We start from the raw sequence: 21,983 nt of genomic DNA, 5'->3' as shown, positions 1-21,983 counted from the left end.
ATCATGCGGATGTCTGTAGCTCATATGCTTGGGTTCAGCAAGCAATTGGAAAAATTCAAAGAAAAAAAAAAACAGAGTCCTACTACCAGTTCACATTCACCTCCAGCCATAGATCATAAAATTGTCAACAATGCAGGAAGAGGCAAGAACATTGAAGGCACACTTCTGCTATATTGTTAACAGGGGAAATGACAAATTCTTTTCCAAACAATTCATATCAATACAGTTCAGAACATTTCAAAGTTAAACATGCAACAGATTTAAGTAATTTAAGTAACTCTTGTAATATTTGGCAAGGGTCAGTAATTGAAAAAGTGAAGCAAGGCATCCTACTGGTATAAATCTGATTTGTCTCCTAAGCAAAACTGTAATATGTGCTCCAAGACTCAAAAAAAAAAAAAAAAAAAAAAAAAAAAAAAAAAAAAAAAAAAGAGAGAGAGAGGAATTAAGCAAAACTAGCCATTAACATTAATGCCATCACCACTTACACAGAAAAATCAGATGTCGAGGTGAGAGTCTCCTGGCCAGGTCAATTCATAAAACATATTTTTCTTAATTAATATATTAAATGGAACAAAAGCTGCTGCAAGTGTTAGATTTTTGCAATTGGATTGTCCAACCAAAACTGTGAGACAGACATTTGTACAGCTGTTCTGAAAAAAGCACATCCAAAGGGAACTGCAAACTCCCCCAGAATTCATTTTAGACTTCAGTCACGCTTGCTATTTAAAGTACTTCCTAATCTCTTCAGAAATTCTGATCTGAGTTCTTGTTCTAAGTTCCTTGGCACTCATAAGGAACAGTTCCTTCTCTTCCTTCTTGCCGTAATGTTTTATACCAGTGACAACCTGTCTCCTTGAGCCTTCTCTTCTCTAGAGAGTCCTAAGAAGCACAGCTCTGGGGAGACCTTGGCAGAAACCTGTTCCTGTTTCTTAAATGCTAAGACGATCTTTGGATCATCAGCGAGACTAACGATGCTAGGAAGCCACTTACACCAACTCACCTTACTCAACCAGATGAAACAAAATCTATTTTATTAAAATAAACAAAAATAACATATCTAGGCCAAATATGTAGAAGTCTACTTGCAGGTTTGGCCTCCTCTGTATTACACGAAATAAATGAGACACAAAGAAACAGACAGACTAACATGATGCTGGAATATCAAATATAGGCAAGGAAGTAATACCACTTTTAAATAAAGACTGGCACAAACCCTCTTAGCCTGTTTTTACTCACAGTTATGTTTATGTGCTATTTATGGTTCCTTTACTCTTTCCCCAGCCTAGCATCCATACCCAGTGGCCCCATGTACAGCTTCCAGTTTCGCAATCTTTATCTGCTTAGAGCCCAGGAGTTGTACAACTCTTGTTGGTACTCTCAGAAGCCTTTGGCATTATCAGCCTCTCAATATCCCTCTAATCTCTGCCACATACAACTGTCCTAAAACATCTACAATTATTCTTTTAAGTGCAGCAGTGTAGCAACATATTCACAATGAGCCCTTAATTTTAAATATCCTGTTGACTTCCAGCACTGTTCAACTCACTCTCCCCAAGAAACCTCTAACTAGCTATGCTGACGCTGTCAAGGCTGTCTGTAAAATGATATTGTTGCCTCTCCCCTGTAAAAGTTACTTTTTCCACATTTCTTTCTCTGCCACCATCCAAACCCTACCAATCATACCCCAGCACGCAAACATCTTCTAATCACCCAGTTCCTCAAACCACCAAAACCCAGACATACCCAAGTCACTTTAATCAAATCAGGACTTCAACCCATCCCTTACTGTGTTGTGCACTAACACAACTTTCTCTTTTTTAAGCTCAGACACATGACCTTGCTCTCTGGACTACATGCGAATGCCACCAGCCTACGTCACCTTTTCGACACCACATCTTCTAACACTCCACAGCTAAGACCTCAGCAGCAGATTTAACAACTTAGGGATGAAAATCATTGTTCACTGCACAACTAACCCCCTACCTTTATGACCCAGGTGTCATTTACCCCTTTAACTCTGCATCATCTTGCAGTACCATTCAGGTATGAGCCACGATCCAAGCAAACATCACACAACTTACCTTCCTTCAGAGCCATCCTTAATAGCTCACCACTAGCACTTCACCCCTAGAGCACACTGACCAACACCAGGCACATAACAAGCTAGAAGCAGTGTTCATTTTTATCTTCTACCACCTTACCCAGCCCAGACTGGTGGGGGGAAGAGAACAAGCTACAGGCCATGTGCAATACTGGCCTATTTTAAAGTGCAAAATTATTCTGAAAATCTGAACAGAGCATCTACCTTTTGTAGTATTCACAACCAATGTCTTTAAGATGTTCATAGCACATACTTGCAGAACAAGGGACAGTACTTTAAAAGCATTTTTTGACAAACTGTTTCTTGGAAACTGTTTCTTAGCTTGGAAATGAGGAGACATTTCTTCTCAGAAAGAGCAGTCAGGCATTGGGACGAGTTGCCCAAGGAGGTGGTGGAGTCACCGTCCCTGGGGGTGTTCAAGGAAAGGTTGGACCTGGCGCTTGGGGACGTGGTTTAGTGGGTGACGTTGGTGGTAGGGGGATGGTTGGACCAGATGATCTTGGAGGGCTTTTCCAACCTTAATGATTCCTTGATTCTGTAAGTTATTGGTACAGACAACAGAATAACAGTAATATTCTATGATCAGCATAATGAGGTTAGGACTTTATGGTGCTTTCTGGTCTTAGTAAGTCCAGAGTCTTTTAAGTCTTCATAAGCTGAGGCAATTTTCCAACTAGTGCCAGCACTAGCAGCTCTGACTAGCAGTGTAAAAGAAACAAGCAATGTATATGGTCACCATCGTTCAGATATGAAGCTGAGGGAACACTGTAAAAAACTTTATAGGGAGACAAAGAGGTAAGAATAATTAAAATACAGACTCATTCAACAAATGTGGAAACTGAGGAAACAGCAATGTGTGAAAGGAACAAGTCCAAAACAGAAACTCTGAAAGGAACTGAAAACACGGATCTGAAAATGCAGCTCAGCAGTTACAGCACTTCAACAAGAGAGGGCAGGGGGGGAACAGCATGCCTGAACTAGACAATTGAAAAAAAAAACAATGAGGTTAGAATTCAGAACATGACACAAGAAGAGCAGTAAGACACAAGGCCACATACCAATAAGTAGATACACCACCACTACACTCAATTAGATTTTCAAACAAACATATGTGGAGGTGTTCAAGACCAGGTTAGATGAGGCCCTGGGAAATGTGATCTAGTGGGTAGTGTCTGGGCCTATGGCAGGGATTGGGACTAAATGGTCTTTAATGTCCCTTCCAACCCAAGCCATTCTGTGATTGTATGATACCTGGTCTGTTATTTGTTCCAGCTCCTTGGAGCATCCAGAATAATTGTAAAAAGCCATTACTGCCCTGCTTCGGAAGAGCAAGTAATTGTCTTATGAAGCAAGAAGACTTAGAAATAATTATGGACTAGTCATGGGCATCCAGCTTTACATCCACCATTAACTATTATAATACAAATCAGAACAGATACGCAAATCCTATATTTTTAACTTTGAAACAACCAGAATCTCCTTACTGAAAGTTAGAGACATTACTCTGAACCACCACTTTGTATCCCCTCTAAATAAACACGACAAGCTGCACATCTGATGCTTCACTGAACTGTATACACATTTATTTGGAAAAACAATTCCAAAATTACTTTACAGACTAGCATGCATTTTGTTCTGCAGCATGCTGAATCTTTTGCAACTGCTAACAAAGAAATAGATGTCTGACACCTTCAAAAAAACAAACTTAGGTAGAGAGAAAAATATTCCTTAACTTAATCATAGATAACGTTAGCTCCGGAAAACCACTGAATAATATCAACCCAGCTTGTAGACACTGCCAGAAAAAAATTCTGCTCAGGATGTCCTGTTTGATGGAGGAGAGCACTAGACAAACATCTCAACGTTCATCATGGACAGCAAAAACTTAACTTGAATATACAATGCAGTGCCTCCTCCTCGCTCTCAGCTCACCGTCAGGTCGCTGTATTGGCACTGAAAAGCCTCCATGAAGACTTTGTTTACAGCTCTGGATGAAAGCCAACTTGACCACACAGATATCTTGCTAAATGGAAATTATGATTTAGATAGCGAACAACACACTTGTAGAATATGTCGTTTCACTATCTCATTCTTTTCTAAATGTTATCCTGGGAAAAACTCCTCTTAACAGATTTTCTTGTTAGCTTTACTAACCATCAGCTCTTGTGGAAGGCAATTCACTTACCCAAACACCTCACAGAGAAGGTAGTCTGCTGGTAACTGTAACACTTACAGGGCTATCAATCCTTTCAAAAATACAGTGAAAGGCCTTAACCAGCATGTAGCCCGAACACCACTTCTTGATTAAAGTTAGAGACACTCAGCTGGCCTGAATGTTGGGTTCTGATAAATTCAGCACGTATTAAGCGGCTGTTGCTTTTGGCTGCCAGCACCACAGCCTGACTGTATTGCTGACCTACCAGCTCCACAAAGGATGGCTACTGGAACAAGCACCAAGCAGGCTTTGGCCCTCCACTTACAAAGCAGCACACAGCACAGCACCAATGCTTCTGTTGCTCTATTCCAGTCTCAGTTGCACACAGTGTAAGCTACTAAAGTGATCATTAACTCCCCTTAAGAAAATTGTACATCTCCGCACGTTTACACAGCTTAACATAAATGTTTGTATTTGTTACTAGGTGTGTTTACAGTTTGGAAATCAGCCACCACCTGACAGATGCCACTGGTGGGGTCTGAATGACCTCCTTCAAGGAATGAGCTTAGCTCCCCAGCAGACCAGGGCTCCTCCACAGCCATGCAGACCATGGCTCACCCCTTCTCAGGAGGTCCGATTATATCAACATGACACAGTACTTAGATCAGTTCTTAACTCATTTCTCTCCAGCGTGAGGTCAAGTTGCTTGGCTCCACTACAAATCTCCATGCAGTCGCTCCGCTCAGCCCCCAGGCCGGCTTTCTGGCCAAGCCTTAGCAGTCCTGAAGGCAGCACCTACCCAGCACCGCGACCACCTGCAGCATCCGTGTAGGCAGCTAGGGAGAAGAAATGATAGACCTCCTTCCCTGCAATCCACCAGCCCAAAGAGACATTGAGCTGTTAGTTCCTTCAGATTCTTTACGAATATTTTCTTGAAACACACCAAGTGCAACAGATCCATCCCACAGCCTGACACAAGCTCCTACAGCATGGCCCCGAAGGGATGCGCTGCGTGCAGGTCTGCACCCTGTGCAGATGGCACAGAAAGCAACACGATTGTGCAAGACCTGGTGGCTTACAGCTGGGGAAGGAGGCCAGAGAAGAAAGGACACAGCCCCACATTGCTCTGCTCGGGCTGCATGCTCTGATCACCATTTCCAAGCCGGCTGTGGAAGCACTGCCAGCTTAAAAAGGGAGAAAAATCACCAGCACAGAAGGGACTTCAGGAACTGTCCAAACAACAGTGGGTGACTGAGAGCTGTCTCCTTGATAGTGCTAACGCTACTACTCCCGGCGTTCCAAACTGCATGTAAATTGTCACTGTGAAGGCTCGTTGGAAAGAATACCTCAAAACTAGTACTTACAGTAAGATACATTTAACTGGATGAGCTAATATTAGAAAAAAACAGCAGATTTAATCCTTGCTAATCTGACAAAAGATTTCAAGCAAGCACCTGCTGATGAATATGCCCCCAAAAAAGTGAGAAAATTCACATCTTGTTCCAAAGAAAAGCTACAAACCACAAAACAGTTTGATATTTCTATTGAAACATTTGATATTTTCTGATCGTGCAGATAAACATAACAATCCAGTGATTCCAAAAAGGTCTCTCTCAAAGTAGCATTTGCAGTTTTGAGAAAGTTTATTGTGAAAGACTGGCTACAATGGGGGAATATCCACATCTAACTACCACTGCAGCAGCTTCTTCACCCTACACTCAGTAATAGTGTTACTGCTCTATTGTCCATCTTCACCGTCAGAAAAATACACACAAGTGGCTGCTCACCACAGAGTATGAGTTATACGAGTTAGGGCTACAGAACAAAGAAGTTAATATACATTATTAACATCTCCTTACCTTCTGTGCTTTATCCTTCTGAAATACAAAGACAGGTGGAGCAATGGCAGGTTTTTCTGCAAAAAGAAAAATTGTTGTTGTTTTTGTTTTTCCAACCACATTAATTAGTAACTAATATGTTACGCTTTATGATGCTTTGACAGACAATGAATCTCTAGACCAGTTAAATCTCAGTTACATGAATTGTTTGACTGGTTCCTGGTAATGTGTAGTTATTCTTAAGCACTTGATCTTCAATAGGAAGAAGTGTTTTGAGAACAGCAATACAACTGACAGAAATGATACCTGAAAGCTCGATCAGTTTCCTTGTCTCTGCAGATCTCTCTGTGTTAAAGCAGTACTTTCACCATCCTTGGGTACATCAGCAGGAAAAGGCCCTTTACTACGACAGTTCACTTTTGTACACACCAACATTCTGCTTTCGTAGAGGAAAGCGACTGTTTACAGATACATGATTTAAACCAAACATCCCATGTGTATTATCACAGAGGCACCAGCCTCATGTATGTAACTAGAAAGCAAGTCCGCTATGTACTTGAAGTTCAGATTCAAACATTAGCAGGACATTTTTCTAAACATACCACCATTTGGTCAAGTCCAGACTGAATTTCTGGAATGAGTGCACGTCTTCCTCTGTCCTTAATGACCTCAAAACAAAGGGGTGGATGGTGTGAAATCACAAGAAGCGAGCTTTCCTCAGAGTTCAACAAAATTATACCACGCGCATGTGTTGCATTTGAAGACAAACTGCACGTACAGTATGCAGTCAGCAACCCTCCTCTATGTTTGCAGGGCTAAAGGCGAGTATAACATTTAAAACTGTCTTCAGATTGAGACTGCAGTGAAATGAGAATTCAGGGAGGGCTGTACTTTGGCTAATTTCTTTGCAGAAGTTCCATCTTTGCAATTATTTAGTTCTATGAACAAGACCAGGCTCTTAATAAAAACTGACTGTAAATCTTTTTGGACTTGAAAAGATACCACAAAAAAGAAATAAAAACCAACAAGAATTACCTCGCTCTGAAAAAATGACAGGATCACAAAATTCTCCATACGTCAGTTGGGTCAGTGCAGGAATACACAGAATAGAAGAAAAAAGGGATGAGATTTTTCAGGGAACTGCTAGCTATTAGATTGGTTGAGGTTAAGAAATGAACCTTTACCTGGCAAGCACACGCACACAAAAAAATTTCTAAGAACTCCGTGCACTTATTTGGGAGGGTGGACTTTCCACCCTCCTGTGAGTCTCACCCAGAGGGACAACCCAGCAAAGACTGACTTTGCAAGATCAGTGTTCGACAAAAGGTAAAGCAGCCATGAAATGAAGACCATTATTACAGCCTTTGTCCTGCTCTTTTTCCTTTGTTTTCTAAGGTCTCTGGCAATTCTACCCACAACACAGCGCTGAATCTTAAAAATGCTTATTAATGAGAGCAATGCAGACAAGCTATTTCAAAAATCAAAAGTAATCTACAGTCAGACAAACTTAACTGCTATCCTTGTCCTAAAAGGAGAGTCTGCTGAAAGGGAACGGGGTCTTCAAATTACTCTGAAGGAACACCTGCATCCATAGAAGCCAGGGCTCCTCTTTAATTCCTCTGGCCTCCCTATAACCTGTCTGGGGGAGGTTCCCCGTGCAGGGGGGCGAGCTTTTAACACTTTACTTCAAAGAGATTTTCATTTTATTTTTTCTACCACATTTGGTCTAGTTTAATATTCATTAATGAGAAAGTTACAGCAGTGACTAGCACGCATTCTACCCAACTAGTTTTATCTAAGACCACCCACCCAGTCAATAATATCCTGTATTAGTGCTCTTCCCTTTTGGAGAGCTGCCTGAAATCAGGACTCAATTGTGTAGTGCAAGACATACCCGAGACTCCTGTACCGAGTTCCAGAGATACCACAGAGGATCAAACAGAAAGCAGCTACTTGTCTATTTAGTACTTAATACGGGATCAAAGCCCTGAGGCAGAAGAAAGCAAACAGTAAAAACAAAATGAAACAAACAAACAAAAACAGACTCAGCCATGCAAAGGCCAGAGGAAACACTGGCTGGCTGGCAAAAGGCTACAGCAGGGAGCCAAAGATGAGGCAAAGGAACAGGACAAAATAAGAGACAGGGTCTGGTGACAGAAAACAGAGTCCTCAAAGAAAGGTACAGGGATGCCAAGAGCAGAAAACTCACCAATAAAGATGACTGGCTGGAGGAACCAAAGAAAAAAGAAAAGAAAATCAAGTATTGCAGATTGTGCCCAGCTACAGCAAATAAAGCTGGGAAAAGGAGCTAGTGAAAAACTGCGGTGAGATCCGTTAGTGAAGGTGGAAGGAGAGATCAGACGTGTGCAAGATAAGGGAGTTTCTAGGTACTGAAGGAACGCCATCCTCCAAGCTGGAGGTTTAGAAAGCTCCCTGTTCCTCGCTGCTTGTGATACACCGGACAAGCTGGCAGCCGGCAGGAACAAGGGCACTACAGCAGGCAGTCGCTGCTACCAACTATCCCATGGCTTAACCAGGCACACTCCTTACTGTGGATCCTAAACTTACAGCACTGCCGAGGATGTGTGCATGCGCTGCTGCACCGTTACACAATGGATGTGTTGTTTAGCAGAGAATACTTTCAGAAAATTACTTCCACTAAATCAGCATTAATTTTTTAGAGGTTGACTGCCACTGCACACTTCAGTGACAACCGCATGATCTTCAGTCAGTTTCTAGTGCGTATATATGAAGCCTTTATAGAAATGATCATTGTTTCTCTTGCAGACTTACTTCTTTGAGAAGCACAAGAGATCTTTATATAGGAAAAAAAAAGTAAGGGGAGCTGTATAAAGGTCATCTTTTCTCTTGTTCATCGTGTCCTTAAGTCTGCAATGCAACCACAAGGCTGGAGAAGCGTTTGCCTAATTCTAGCCCACAGCAAGCAAGGATTGCTAGGTCATCTAATCTGACCTTCATACCAAGCCATTGCGTATTTTTCTGAGCCTTAAAGTTTTGAGGAAACATTTTCAGCAAAGGCATTCATTCTTGAAGACATTAAAAGAAAAGCTTTGTTACCACTGATCATTTGTTACCTCACTTGTAAAAAAAAAAAAAGGAAAAAAACACTGCAGCGTCTAATTTCCCATTCAAATGCCTGGCTTCAACTTTCTGCTCTGATTCCTAAGTATGTTTTTGGAATGCATTTCTCTGCTGTATTAATGAGCTCTAGTATTTACTGCTTTCCCTGTACCCAGGTCCCCTTCCATATTGCTTTTCATTAAAGAGGACAGAACCAATCTCTCTCAATTGATGACTTACATCTTATCAACATACGCCATTGTGAAAAGCCTGCCTCTTTCTGATAACCTCCATGTAGACCGTGGAAAGCTCCAAATGTGGCTCTCTGAAGCTTTCCCTTTTCTAGGATGGAAAATCCCAGTTCCTTCAGCCACAAAGCGTCATGCAACCCAGGCCCCTTCCCATCTCGGTCACCCAAACGAAACTTTGAAATGTTAGAAGAAGCCCAGACCCTAAGTCATGGTAACAACTCCGAATTCCTCACCAGCACCGCTGTAGCAAGTTCATGACAAGGTGATTTCATCTTTTAAACCTAAGAACCACAGCATTGCAAACCTTTTCTAAATTTACCATTTAAAGGTACAACAGCGCCTGACTACACAGAAACTTGTAACACAGGCAAAAGAAATGCGTACAAGTTGAGAACAACTGCCTTGACTTCAACTCATAACATATAACCTGAGACAAAAAGTAGATAATAGCTATGAACCATGAGTAAGTGTTAAATGGCTAAGGACAATTAGGTTGTCAATTCATGAAACAGATTCAGTGTGGTTAACTGTTATCTATTAAAAGCTGAGGGGTAGACTAACACGTGAACTGCAATGCACTATAAAAACTGTATTTGTTGTACCTGCAATTCTTAGTATCTAAGGCTATTTCTGAATTTTAGCTCCCAGACATACTCCAGAGGATATTTCCTTGGAGGTAGCACTGAGAAATAGATCCTGAGAGCTGTCTTAGAGAGCCCCTCACCAGGATCTAGGTGTCCATCCTTACCAGCTGCCCAGTAAGAGTTCACTTCCACTCCCAGCTCTCCAGAGGCTTCTGGGGTTCATTACAGTCTGGGCAGTACACCTGTGAAAATCTAGGAATTTTGGATATTTCTGTTGAAGCAAGGATTTGCTGGCCTGTTTGAAATCGCTGCCCATTCCTGAAGCACAGGCTAGTTCCACTCAAGAAAACATTGGTGCATTTTCTTCTGATGTTACTGAGACTGAAGGCAGTACAAAGGGGAAGGGTTCTTTGGGGGGTATCTTTCTACATCAGCTTTTTCCTGTGTATGTTCTACTTAATATTTTGACACTGTGGTTGCAGACACCAGGAATACATGGTAGTCAATCAACTGATACACACAATCAACAGAAAGAAAAAAACAGTTATCTGAAAACATGATGTACTTCCCCTGAAGTCTAAAACATTAAGCATGCATTGGGTGGTGAAAGAGCATTTCCCAGGAAATACCCACTCCACCTCTGTCTCCTAAAACCTGCTCCTTAGGTGAAAGACTTAACTCTTATTAAAAAGCCCAGCAGTACCATTCCAAAAGTCCAGTGAACACAGACACTGATTTTCAAGGACACGTTACAACTCACTTCCATTTCTCCAGTTTCCACCTCAAGGCACTCCACGTTGTAAAGAAGAGTTAAACTAAATCTTCTGGGCAGCAGCGCACAGCCTTACCCGTTCCTCTCTTACTTATGCTTTCTTCTAGACTCAGAATTACCAACTGCCTTTCTCCAGGATGGTTGAACTGATTAACATAACCAAGTTAATCACTGACCCGCTTGGTTCTCAAATTATGTAGTTATCAAGGTAACTACCTTTAGTTCAGATCTGAAGACAAGCATGTATGTCCCGAAACTGGTCTGCTTTTTCCAAGGTAGACCAACTGTCCTAATGAGATATTTTCTTTCCCACAAACGATTCCTTCCTTACATCCTTACACCACTGCAAAACATACCAGCAATCACCAAGAACACTACTAGTACGTCATCTTCTCATCTTTTAAGAAAAACATAAGGGACTTCAACAGCTCATAGGATCGATATCATTTCTTCTAAAGACTTCCATTTGCAGCAGCTGCCACAGCACCTAGCCATGCACACCTGCTTAGCTCTTCCCAAGCAGAACCTATCCTTTCCAGCTCAGCTTGGTGGGAGCACACCAAAACGAGGTAAAACCAAGACAGAAATAAACAGTAAAGCTGGGTGACAAATATTCATCAAAAAAAGAATGACATAAAAGAAGGGAGAATGAAAAGAGTACCTAGGGAGGGGAGAAGCACCAACATTTTGACACCCTGATAGGATTTGAAGAAAAACTCATATTGTTCCTTCACACTAACTGCAGTACTAAAATATTGCTGAGGATACAAGGTAAAAGGCCTATTTAAATGCCACAGAAGGTTTTCTTTACGATTCTGTAAGATTTTGGTAAAATAAGTACCAATAAAAATATTCAAAAAATAAAAACAATGGGCAATAAAAAAGCCTATTAGTTATAAACAGAACAAAGTGTTGGATATATGGATTGTAAGCATTTTCTCAGCATATTCTGCCTTCCTTATCACACAAGCTGTTCTTCCTGTTTGCTTTGGTACCAGTCAAAACACAGCTATGAAATAGCGGCTGAATCCTGCATGTATACAAGCCTGCATGGTATCAATCCTGGAAAAGAACTGCATGTGTTTGCTTTATACTACATTCTGGAAGAAAAAAAAAAAAAAAAAAAAAGAAGTGGTAGTGACAAAAACTGTGCCAGTCATAGAATATTAGATGGCAATAGCTTATTAAGAAGAAGGAAAAAAAAAACGTTATGGAAGGAAGCATGCAGGCAAACAGAAAATGTTTGATTTGCGAACAACTGCACACGCAGACTGCTTCCATTCCTTTAAGGAATAAACTTGTATGTGGAATCAGATAAAAACACAGCTCTGCAATTTTACAAAGACAAATGTCTTTCCAACATTCCCTGATATAATACGGTTTCATAAAACAAATATATATTTAAAAAACAGTACTCACTAAAATCATTTGTTCCTTGCTTAAAAAAGGTTATGCTGAATGCAATCAAACATAGAATCACTGAGGCTACTAAATTTGTTTCAAGTTTAGGGACTTTCTGTCTTAAAGAAAAAAAGAAATTGCATGTTAAGAAAAAAAAAACGCTTTTCTGTAGGTGCTGATTTACAGCCTGCACGCAGGAAGTTCCAACCACTGTGAACTCAGAAGTAACCTTCTGATTGTGATGGGTGCCAACTCAAAGTAGAAAGACAAGTTCCTTTGACTAAAGGTTGAATGAAAGGAAGATAAAAAATTAAGCTCAAGGTTAAATTTAATTATGCTTACTTGAGCAGTTCAGATAGCAAAAAATGTTCTTTCACCTTAATACTACTTAAGTTATGAAAAGCAGAGTAATCACATCAGAAAGATAATATATAAATTAAAAAAGAGACAAACAGGTGTTTGTAGCTTTATAAAAGGGGCTGATACCAAAACAAGACTCCTGTCTCTCCCAATAGCTATGACTAGACTGAAAGCAATGAGCAAGCAACCAAGCCAGCAGCTGATCACTGAAAATGACCCCACAAGAAAAGTCCAATCATACCTAATGTCATTAGATCACTTACATCCAGACTTCACAAATGATGTCATAGCGAATATAACTGACAACAGGAGGGAGAAAAAAAAAAAAAAGAAAAAAGATGCTTCTGCCTCACTTTCAAAACTCTAATAAATTGCTTTTTATGAATTAAAACATCTGATGACTTGGTTCATCTTCAAACCATTTATTTTGTCTTCTGTAACATGAACAAGGCTACTTCTAGGTAGTACTTCCACAGCTGGCATGGGAATGTGGAATGCTTTTTACATATTTAAGACGAGAAGAAATTTTAGATCATATTTGAAGCGCAAACCTTTTGTGTTTGCAGAGTATGTGTTGTTTTGTTTCCTGCACCCTTGTCGCATTAATAAATTACCCTCTGCATTAGGTCATTTTACTATTTCAGCACAGGCACTTCACACAAAGCAAATGCTACAAGTCAGAAATGGAAAAAAAAGTAGCTTAATTTCAGCTGGTAGGAAGAAGAAAACCATGAGGCAGCCAATTACTCTGCAGTGTAGATATCTATAAAGAACTCTGAAAAGTGCTAACAACAAATTTTTAATGTATGTAGACAGTTCTGTCTTGTAAACTAAATGCTAGTTTGTGGCATTTGGATGTGAGTTATTAGCACATCTCAAAAAAAAAAAAAAATCCCAACAGCAAACAAATCATTCAGTCTAACTTTGTATCCGTTAGTGAAGAAAATTACCAAGGAGGGGAAGATATTGCTCAAAGAGTCTGTAAGGTTTAGAAACAGTAGCAAATGCCAGGTTTTGCCCTCAAAGTAGCAGAAGACCTCCCTCTCTCCAAACGTGGAGCTGGAGGGAAGAACTGACACAGAAGCACCTACTGAATGGGAAATGTAAAGGAAGTCATCAAGTGTTAGCCATGAAAAAAACCTGTACCTCTTCAACAACTGAAAGGAAATAAAATAATTCACGCTCACCATGAAGAGATCCTATCACCTAAAGAGCAGCTTCAGAAACAAGTTATATACCAATTAGTAGTTGTCTATTAACAGCGAGTTAACGAGAAGAGCATTCAGGTTTATGTGAATATACGCCTGACAGTGTTCTAGTTCTCCGTCATACAACACTGACAGACTCATGGATGTGTGAAGTGACAATTTTAAGATGCGATCTGGCTAGAATACTGATGTAGAAAGAAGATCATACCAAAGACTTCAGAGGAAATTTCTAATACCATTCGATAACTACTTTATACAATAGTGACAATAACAATTGTGAATACTATTTCAAAATCCTGGTTTCCAGTGATGGTATAAATCAAATCAACAGTCAAGGTGCCAATCCCCAAAGCCTGTATCTCAATCTCACTAAGTCTTTGTGATAAAGTCAATCAAACTTTAAACAGCTGGAGAACTCTTCCTTCTTCCTCCTCATTAGCTCCATAATCATCAGCTTCACCAGTGGTTTCACCAGGTGCAGCTTCACCAACACACCAGAGAAAAAGAAGGAAAGACAAGTGAATGGGAAAAAAAAAAACATTGAACAATTAGATTGAGGACAATTAAGTAATTCTGAGAATACTGGAGCTATCAAGAAATGCATCACAGAAAGACTGTCCATGAGAACAGTTTGAAGACTTTGAGGACATTGAATGGTTACTTGGAGACTACTGACATCTCAGTGGTGGTTTAAGATAGACAATAGAGTAAGAGAAGAGCAGTCAGCACCTAGAAGTAAAAGTAACAAATATACTTACTCCTGGAAAAGAATGAATGAATTGAAACAAAGGAGTGCCATGATAAAAATGACAGGTTAAAAATGCTACGTATGAGTGAGATGCAAGGATATAAGCAGAACGAAATGGCACTTCTCAAGGCCAGAAGAAGGTTTGTTGCAGTAACCAGACCGATAAGATCCCAAGTGAGTTTCACTTGCATGAACCAACAAGAAGAGCTATTGCTTAAGCATGCTAAGCAAAAACATTCCGCAAAAATGACTGAAACCACCTTCTACGTACTTGTGCCTATTATGTGTCAAGGAATAATTAGCTTCGCACTTCATAATGAAGTATGACTGAGACAGCACTGCTGTACAAACCAATCAAGATTAAGGAATGTTAAGAGCTTTGTTTTAACCATGCTTGGTTTGTGAACAGGAACATTTAGCTATCAAACACTTAAAAGAAGATCAATAAAAAGTATAAGATCAAATAATTAACAGTACTGAAATAGTCATTACTTATATTCAGTGAAAATACACAGTATGGGGAAGGAAAACATTCATCTACGGTCCTGGAAAAATTAAACACTGATACGTGTTAGAATGAGGAGAAAATGGTCAAAGTCACCTGAGAGTATTGCTGCAGTATCAGAGACAGCAAACAATGCAAGTAGAAAGATCACAGAATCCACTGACTTCCAGCAGCCACCAGTTCCAGAAAGTACATGTATTTGCTCCGCTATACCAAGAACAGATACCTCAAAAGTGGAACTGGAGGAAAGAAAACTAACACCATACAATGACATCAGAATGAGCTGAACAGCCTATAGTTCAGAGGTGATCTTGCTTAACTTTAAGGCAGTTTAAATCCCGTTCTTATTGAGAGAAGACAGACAAAAGGGACGAATGAAAACGGCAACTCTGGAAGGAGATGCAAGCACAAACTAACGAGATTAGCAAGTGAGGGAAATCACTGGAGTCAGGAAAGGGTCTGAAGGGGAAAAAGAGAAAGATGAAAAAGAACAGATTGGGATTTTTTTTTCCACCACAGAAAGTGTACAAGATTCTGCAGAAATACAGAGATAAGAATAGCAACACAAGATAAGTCAGCATCAAATGATGTAATGAACACTGGTAATTTAGGATTCACCTTTCAGCTATTTCCTACTAGAAGGTAAAGTGAGGGACTTGCATGAATTAAGATAGCCATTCCCAAACTTTGGGTGCTAAAAAATGCAACAAGCCATCAAAATTTATTACAAGGTTTTACATACCATCAGCAAATTTCTCACCAAAAATCAGTACATATTTGACTATGTACTACAGCCCTCAAAACTATTTATCGTGCCTCTCTGTGCACTGACAGCACATCTTCAGTTTGGGAGCCAGCAGCTCCAGACATGCTGCATCAGAGGATTTGTCAAATAACTTCAGTGTAATTATGTGGTTAGCTGCTGGTAGGATTCCTCTTCAAAAGCTACACCTACAACAGATATCTGCTTCCTGGTGTTTAATATCAGAAGCATAATTATAACTGAAACGCAATTTCAGGTATCAGAAAAATTCTTGACAGAAGGGGCTATGCATGTTTTCATTTGCCTCCTACAGAGATTCACCCCCTCTGTTAGCCCAAGAAAAATAACGAGAAATGGACGGTTGAGAACAAACTTGGTTTTACTGAGAGTTCAAGGGGGAGTTACTCTCAAACACACGCTGCTGGTGCCCGCTGTCAGTTAACCAAGCCTGCACAGCTCGGAGCAGAACCCTCAAAACCTACACCGGCGCAGCCCAGCTTACCCTAGACTTCTGCCGAGAAAAAGAGGAATTCTTTATTTCAGAGACACTCCAGCTAAAAATAAACAAAACTATTCCACTTCGCCTAGCGCCCCCCAGCCGCCTCGATCACCCCCTTTTGCCGGGGGAAGGATTAACGAGCGCGGCAGCCGAGGGAGCGCTGCGAACACCCGCAGGCTGCGGACGGCGGCCCCGAGGAGCGGCGCGGGGGCCCCGGGGCACGGCCGCTGCGCGCAGGAAGTGCGGGAGCCGGGAGCTGGGACCCGGCGGGAGGCAGCCACCGGCGCCGCCTCACGGGGCGCAGCGGGCGGCCCGGCCGGGCGCTCCCTTTGTCCGGGCCGCTCGCCCCGCCGGGGGGGGGGGGGGGGGGGGGGGGGGCCGGGGCACGGAGAGGCCGCGGGGAGGGGGCACTTCCGAGGGCAGGCCCGCCGCCGGGGCGCACCCACACCCCCCGCCGGGAGCAGGGCGCGGAGGAGGGAGCCGGGAGCGCGGCGGCCCCGCGGTGGAACCAAACCGGCGGGGGAAGCGGTGACGGGCCCGCGGCCGGCATCGCTGCGCAGCGCCAGCGCCCGCCTACCTTCGTTCGCTAGGTCCGCCATTTTACTTCCTCAGTCACGCCCAAGATGCATCGCGCAGCCGGGCGGCCTCCACTGCCCGCCGGCCCCGCCTGGCGGCGCCTGCGCTACCTCACGGCCGGCTCGCGGCGGCAGCGCGCGTGCGCTGCTGGGCGGGCGGGGAGAACGGGGAGAACGGGGGGGGGGTGATGGCGGAGGGGTGGTTACCGGGTGCCGGGCGCTGCCGCGCGTGCGCAGTGGGGGGGTGCGGGGGGTGCCTGAAGTGCGGCGGCCGCCTCAGAGCCGTCAGTGTGGGGTTGTTGGTGGAGGGGGAGGTTGCGGTGTGTGGGGCTGTCTCTTAGCGTCCTGCACTTGTCGTCCTTAGGCACCCGCAGTCCTTCAGGACTGGCTGGCCGTGAATATTTCTTTTCCCCTCCAGTCAGCCTCCGTGGCTTCCTGTGGCTGCAGGGTTCCGAAGTTCACTCCAGAGTTAAATGGCTTTTTAATTCTTGTTACTCCTTTCAGTAGTGCTCCACAGTTTTGGTCTTGTGGGATTTGCTGGGCATAAGTTCTGTGTTTAGGTGTGACTTTATGATCCTTGCCTGCATCTGCCATAGCCATGCCACAGACTGAAGAATTAAAATAATTTGTTTCTTAGAAGGCTTTTTCTCCATCCCCAAAATCATTTTTTAACTCTCTGTGGACTCTAAACCTACTTGTTAATGTGGCATTGACTAGGTCTCCACTCCAAAGGTAGGGACCCAATAGCAACAACTAGTTCAGAGGGAGACATCTGGCGTTATGCTACTTTACTCATACCCTTAACATATTTTTCCAGTGTGGTTGCACAATGTAACAACCGCATTCATAGATCCTGATCATTTGAAGGTATCACAAGCATAAAGCAGAATCCAAACAGCTGGCTCCTGATCTCTATTCAATGTACCCTGTATACAAACCATCCAGTGTGGTTGCTGGGAAATTTTTCAGCCAGGAATATGACAGCAGAACTGGCAAAAGTTGGTAAAAATAAATGAATGGTGCTAGTTTAGAAAAGTTATAGGATATCTGTCTAATTCAGTCAGTTGTTAGTAATCACTGAAACTTTTCTGTAGATCAGAAATACTCAAGATTGGCTGTCACCAATCACCTCCATATATTCTATGTCCTTTAGCACAGTTTCCAGGAGGATCAGCTTAATGGTCTTGCCAGGCACAGAGGTGAGACTGACTGGCCTGTAGTTCCCCAGGTCTTCCTTTTACAAATGGGTTCCCCAGATCTTACTTTTTAAAACTGGAGGTTATGTTTCCCCTCTTCCAGTCAGTGGGAACTTCACTGAACTGCCACAGCTTCTCAGATAGGATGGACAGCTTAGCAACTACATCTCCCAGTTCCCGTAGGACCCATGAAGGATATGATGATGTATCTCATCAGGTCCTGTGGACTTGTGCACCTTCAGGTTCCTTAGATGGCCTCACACCTGATCTTTTCCTATGCTGGGCAGTTCATCATTCTCCCAGTCCCTGCCTTTCCCTTCTGGGGCCTGGACCATGTGGTTGGAGATATTGTCTGTGAAGACTGAGGCCAAAAAGTCATTGAGTACCTCAGCTTTATCCATATTCTGAGTGACCAGGTCTCCCAGTTCCTTCCAGAGAGGGTCCACAATGTCACCAGTCCTACAACCATACATTGATTTGCCAGATTCAACTGGCCCTTTCAGTCCCCTTCCATTTGGCAGAAAAAGCTACCTGTACTCCCAAGTCTTTTCCTGCTGCTCCCAAAGCTCTGCAATCCCACATGACACTCCTCAGACTGCTCCTGCCTATATCACTGGTGCCCATGTGAAACAGCAGCAGCATATAATCGTCCTTATGCTGCACAAGGTTTGGCAGTCTCTTGGTGACAGCCCTGATACGAGCCCCTGGTAAGCAGCAGACTTGCCTCAAGAGTGGATTGGATTGGCAGAAGGACACCTCAGTACCTCTTATCAGAGTCTCCTGCTGCTATCACCCATCACCTTTTCTCAGTGGGACTGGTTGTTATATGGGGAGCAGACCAGACTGCCTTACTCAGCTCCAACCCCCTGCCACAGGTCTTTCCTTTTCCATCTGCAGAGGGGTGAAGCAGTTCTGTAAGGGCACCTCAGGCTTTGGGGGAAGGCTCTTGGGAAAACTCTTCCTCCTGCTCATCCTCGTTGTTGTCAACTTCCACTCTCTGGTGTTATTGCCCCCCCTGCTTCTCCTGTGAGTGCTGGTGAGGGAGTCTAGGGGTGCTTGGCCATGGGCTGTGGATCCAGCTGTCTAACTCCTCCTCAGCCTCCCTGTTCCTGGATTTTCATTATCTCCACGCATGGAGATTCCACCAGTTCTCTGAGTCTCTCTCATAGGTTTGGACACAGTTGGAATAGACACAGTACAAGCAATGTAAGCCTTTACCCTACCATTTCTGATTACGTCTATTGGATACAGTTGGACTGTTTCATGAATGAGTAGTCCCCATGACAACTTACTGGTTGGTTTCTGCAAAGAGCCCCAGAGCAGGGGCTGAAAAACCTGGAGGACACACAGCAAGGCTTCAGAAATGTTTGGGTTAGGCCTCTGCAGGAACATCTCCTTTCTGGAGCTAAGAACCTGAAACAGATTTGCAAAATTATTGTTTGTCTAGAAAAAGTCCCAGATCCTCAAAGTTGCTGAGCTCACTAACTTCCATAGGGATTAAGCATCTAAGTCCTGGAGAGGATCCAAGACTTAAAATAAAATGGACTCAGCAGAGAAAATCATTCAACAAAATTATTAATAATTAATTAATTATTCTGTGTTTGGTGCAGAGTCTGATTGCAATGCATTTGAAAGCAAAGCACGATGCCTGTAAGGAGGCTCAAAAGAGAGGCTGGACAGTTACCTCTTCAGTAAGGACAGTCACATTTGCTCCTAAACAGGAAAAAAGTTTGAAAGGACAGAGCTACCATGACTGTCTATCAAACATCTTGTTCACAAGGCAACTGTGAAAAGCTGAGCAACCTTAATGGCCGCTCAGTGTAAAATTTTGAGCAGTAATCTTATACACAGGAACGGGATTTTCCTCATGAGGGGTAAAGCTGCAGCTGCACTCAGACTAAATCCAACTTTGCAGAGACTAAGTGCAACTTCTGACTTTCTTCTTCACAGAGAATAAAAACTGTTCCTCCTCATTTGGGTGTAAACTCTCTGACTTCACATGCATTATACTTCAGGCATTTTGCAGCTCTTATAAAAGTGTCAAATGTACTTGTTTTTATAGAAGATAATGTTTTAAGCACTACAAGTGGACTAAATCCAAGAGCGAAGGGCGCTTCAACTTTTGTGAAGGAGAAAGTAAAATGATCCAGTGAAACTGCAAATGCAGCCTGTCAGTCAGTCAGTGCAGTTTTTTTGAAATTCCCATGGTAATTGTATGTCCTTCCCAAATATTAGATTCTGGTTCTTCACTTCTTTTTTCCAGTTAATGGGGGTATTGCAAAATAGAGCCTAGGACTCCTTTTCAAATGAAAATGTTTATTTTCTATCTGAACTGTCATAATGAAATGAACTGCATGCTATTTATTAGGATGTGTTATCTGGGTTAGGAACACAATTCACTGCAGTACCTTAAGAGCTCTCTCAACTTGGAAAGTGACAGGACCAACTTTATCACCCAGAGAAATGAACAGATGCCTTTATCTGAAAGTGTAGATTTTCTGTTAACAGCATCTGAATGAAATAAGTAGCTGATATGGCTCAAAGAAACCACCACAGATACAAGAAAATATCCAGCAAGCAGCTGGATATTGAACAGCTTTGTAAGATTTTATCATTCTGTGCATGTCCACTGGAAATTTACAGGGCTAGGCATTACTGCTGGCAGCTGTGTGATGTCCAAACCTAGATGATGTCTAGACCTTGGCTGTGCCTCTTCACTGGATAATTGGATAATTGTGTTTGGTGCACACAATTTGCAGAAAATTTAGCTGAAAACATTAGCATGTCTAAACCCATGAGAACCGTAGTTTTCACACATATACAATGTGGCTGACTTAGCTCCAGTTTGCATGGAATTAAGTCCCTGTCCCAAAGCAGACATGCCCTACAAACCAAGGAAATCACTCATATTGAATTGGTGAGAGTAATTGCCCATCATTTAAGTATCTAAAACCCAGAAATTATATTTTGAACTTAAGCGCTTATTCTGATACACTTACCTGTCACAGAAATTTTCACTTTCAGAGCATTAAAGCCTGTTAAACCTATAAGAAACTGCAAACATGCTTTTATCATGGAAATGTTGGGCAACTTTAATTATAGGCACTACTGTACTGTGCTTCTCTAATGAATACATGGTACTAGCATAGTGGGTGGTGTGACCTAGTTAAAGGAAGTGATTTAGCAAGAATTTACCTCTGAAAGTTACACTCACTAGACCTTAAGAGCCAGCAGGTCACAGTGTGTTCTCTATTCATGTTCTAATTAGAGCCCATACTTCTCCGGCATTAACACAAGAGAGGAAAATTAACAGTTTTATCTTATCACAGTTTGGAGGCCAGATTCTGATTTAATTTACCTCCAAGTCTATAATAATACCAGGGTAAATGTGATTCTGGCACTTTATTATTTCAATAAAAAGTAAACTCCACCCACACCAACTTTACAGTTCCTGTGACTTTTAGAAATTAATTACAAGAGGTGTCTGTACCCTGTGAGCTTGTCAACTTGCTGATATAACTAGAATCTATTTTGGGTGCATGCCATTAAGATACTATAAATGCCGTGCTTTCTGATTAGTACTATTGTTAGGTCAGCATTTCTAAAGGGACATGGCCTAAAAGTCACTATGACTTTGACAAATTAAATATTTTTCCATGGCAGAGTGCTCTCTCTCTCTCTCTCTCTCAAAAACAAACAAACAAAAAAACCACAACCACCCTGTTTGGACACTTTCTTCTTCTGAGACTTCGTAATTTGAATGAGCTCAGACCCTGAAAGATTTACACAGTGTTGTGCTTTGTAGCATGATACTAATAATATCACTTGGCATTTTGATCCATAGGTATAAGCATGCAGCAGCAGTATAGGAAACAGGCTGTAGAGTGAAGACAGCACCACAGGTGATCATAATCTCATTTCCAGTTCTTATCTCTCTACCACT

At 42.2% G+C, this 21,983-nt stretch overlaps 1 protein-coding gene across 1 annotated transcript in view; it reads right to left on the bottom strand.

Moving 5' to 3' along the window:
• Positions 1-16,940, bottom strand: part of RANBP3 (RAN binding protein 3) — a 45,469-nt gene extending 28,529 nt beyond the window's left edge. The window contains exons 1-2 of the mRNA XM_032203533.1: positions 16,847-16,940; positions 6,119-6,174 (exon numbers count right to left, since the gene is read on the bottom strand). Coding sequence (XP_032059424.1) covers positions 6,119-6,174; positions 16,847-16,868 — 78 coding nt within the window. The 5' untranslated portion in view covers positions 16,869-16,940. The remainder of the gene's footprint in view (positions 1-6,118; positions 6,175-16,846) is intronic.
• Between the last annotated feature and the right edge of the window lie 5,043 nt (positions 16,941-21,983).

This window comes from Aythya fuligula, chromosome 26 (genome assembly GCF_009819795.1).
Source record: "Aythya fuligula isolate bAytFul2 chromosome 26, bAytFul2.pri, whole genome shotgun sequence".
Lineage (NCBI taxonomy): Eukaryota > Metazoa > Chordata > Aves > Anseriformes > Anatidae > Aythya > Aythya fuligula.
This window is presented reverse-complemented; position numbering and strand designations above follow the sequence as displayed.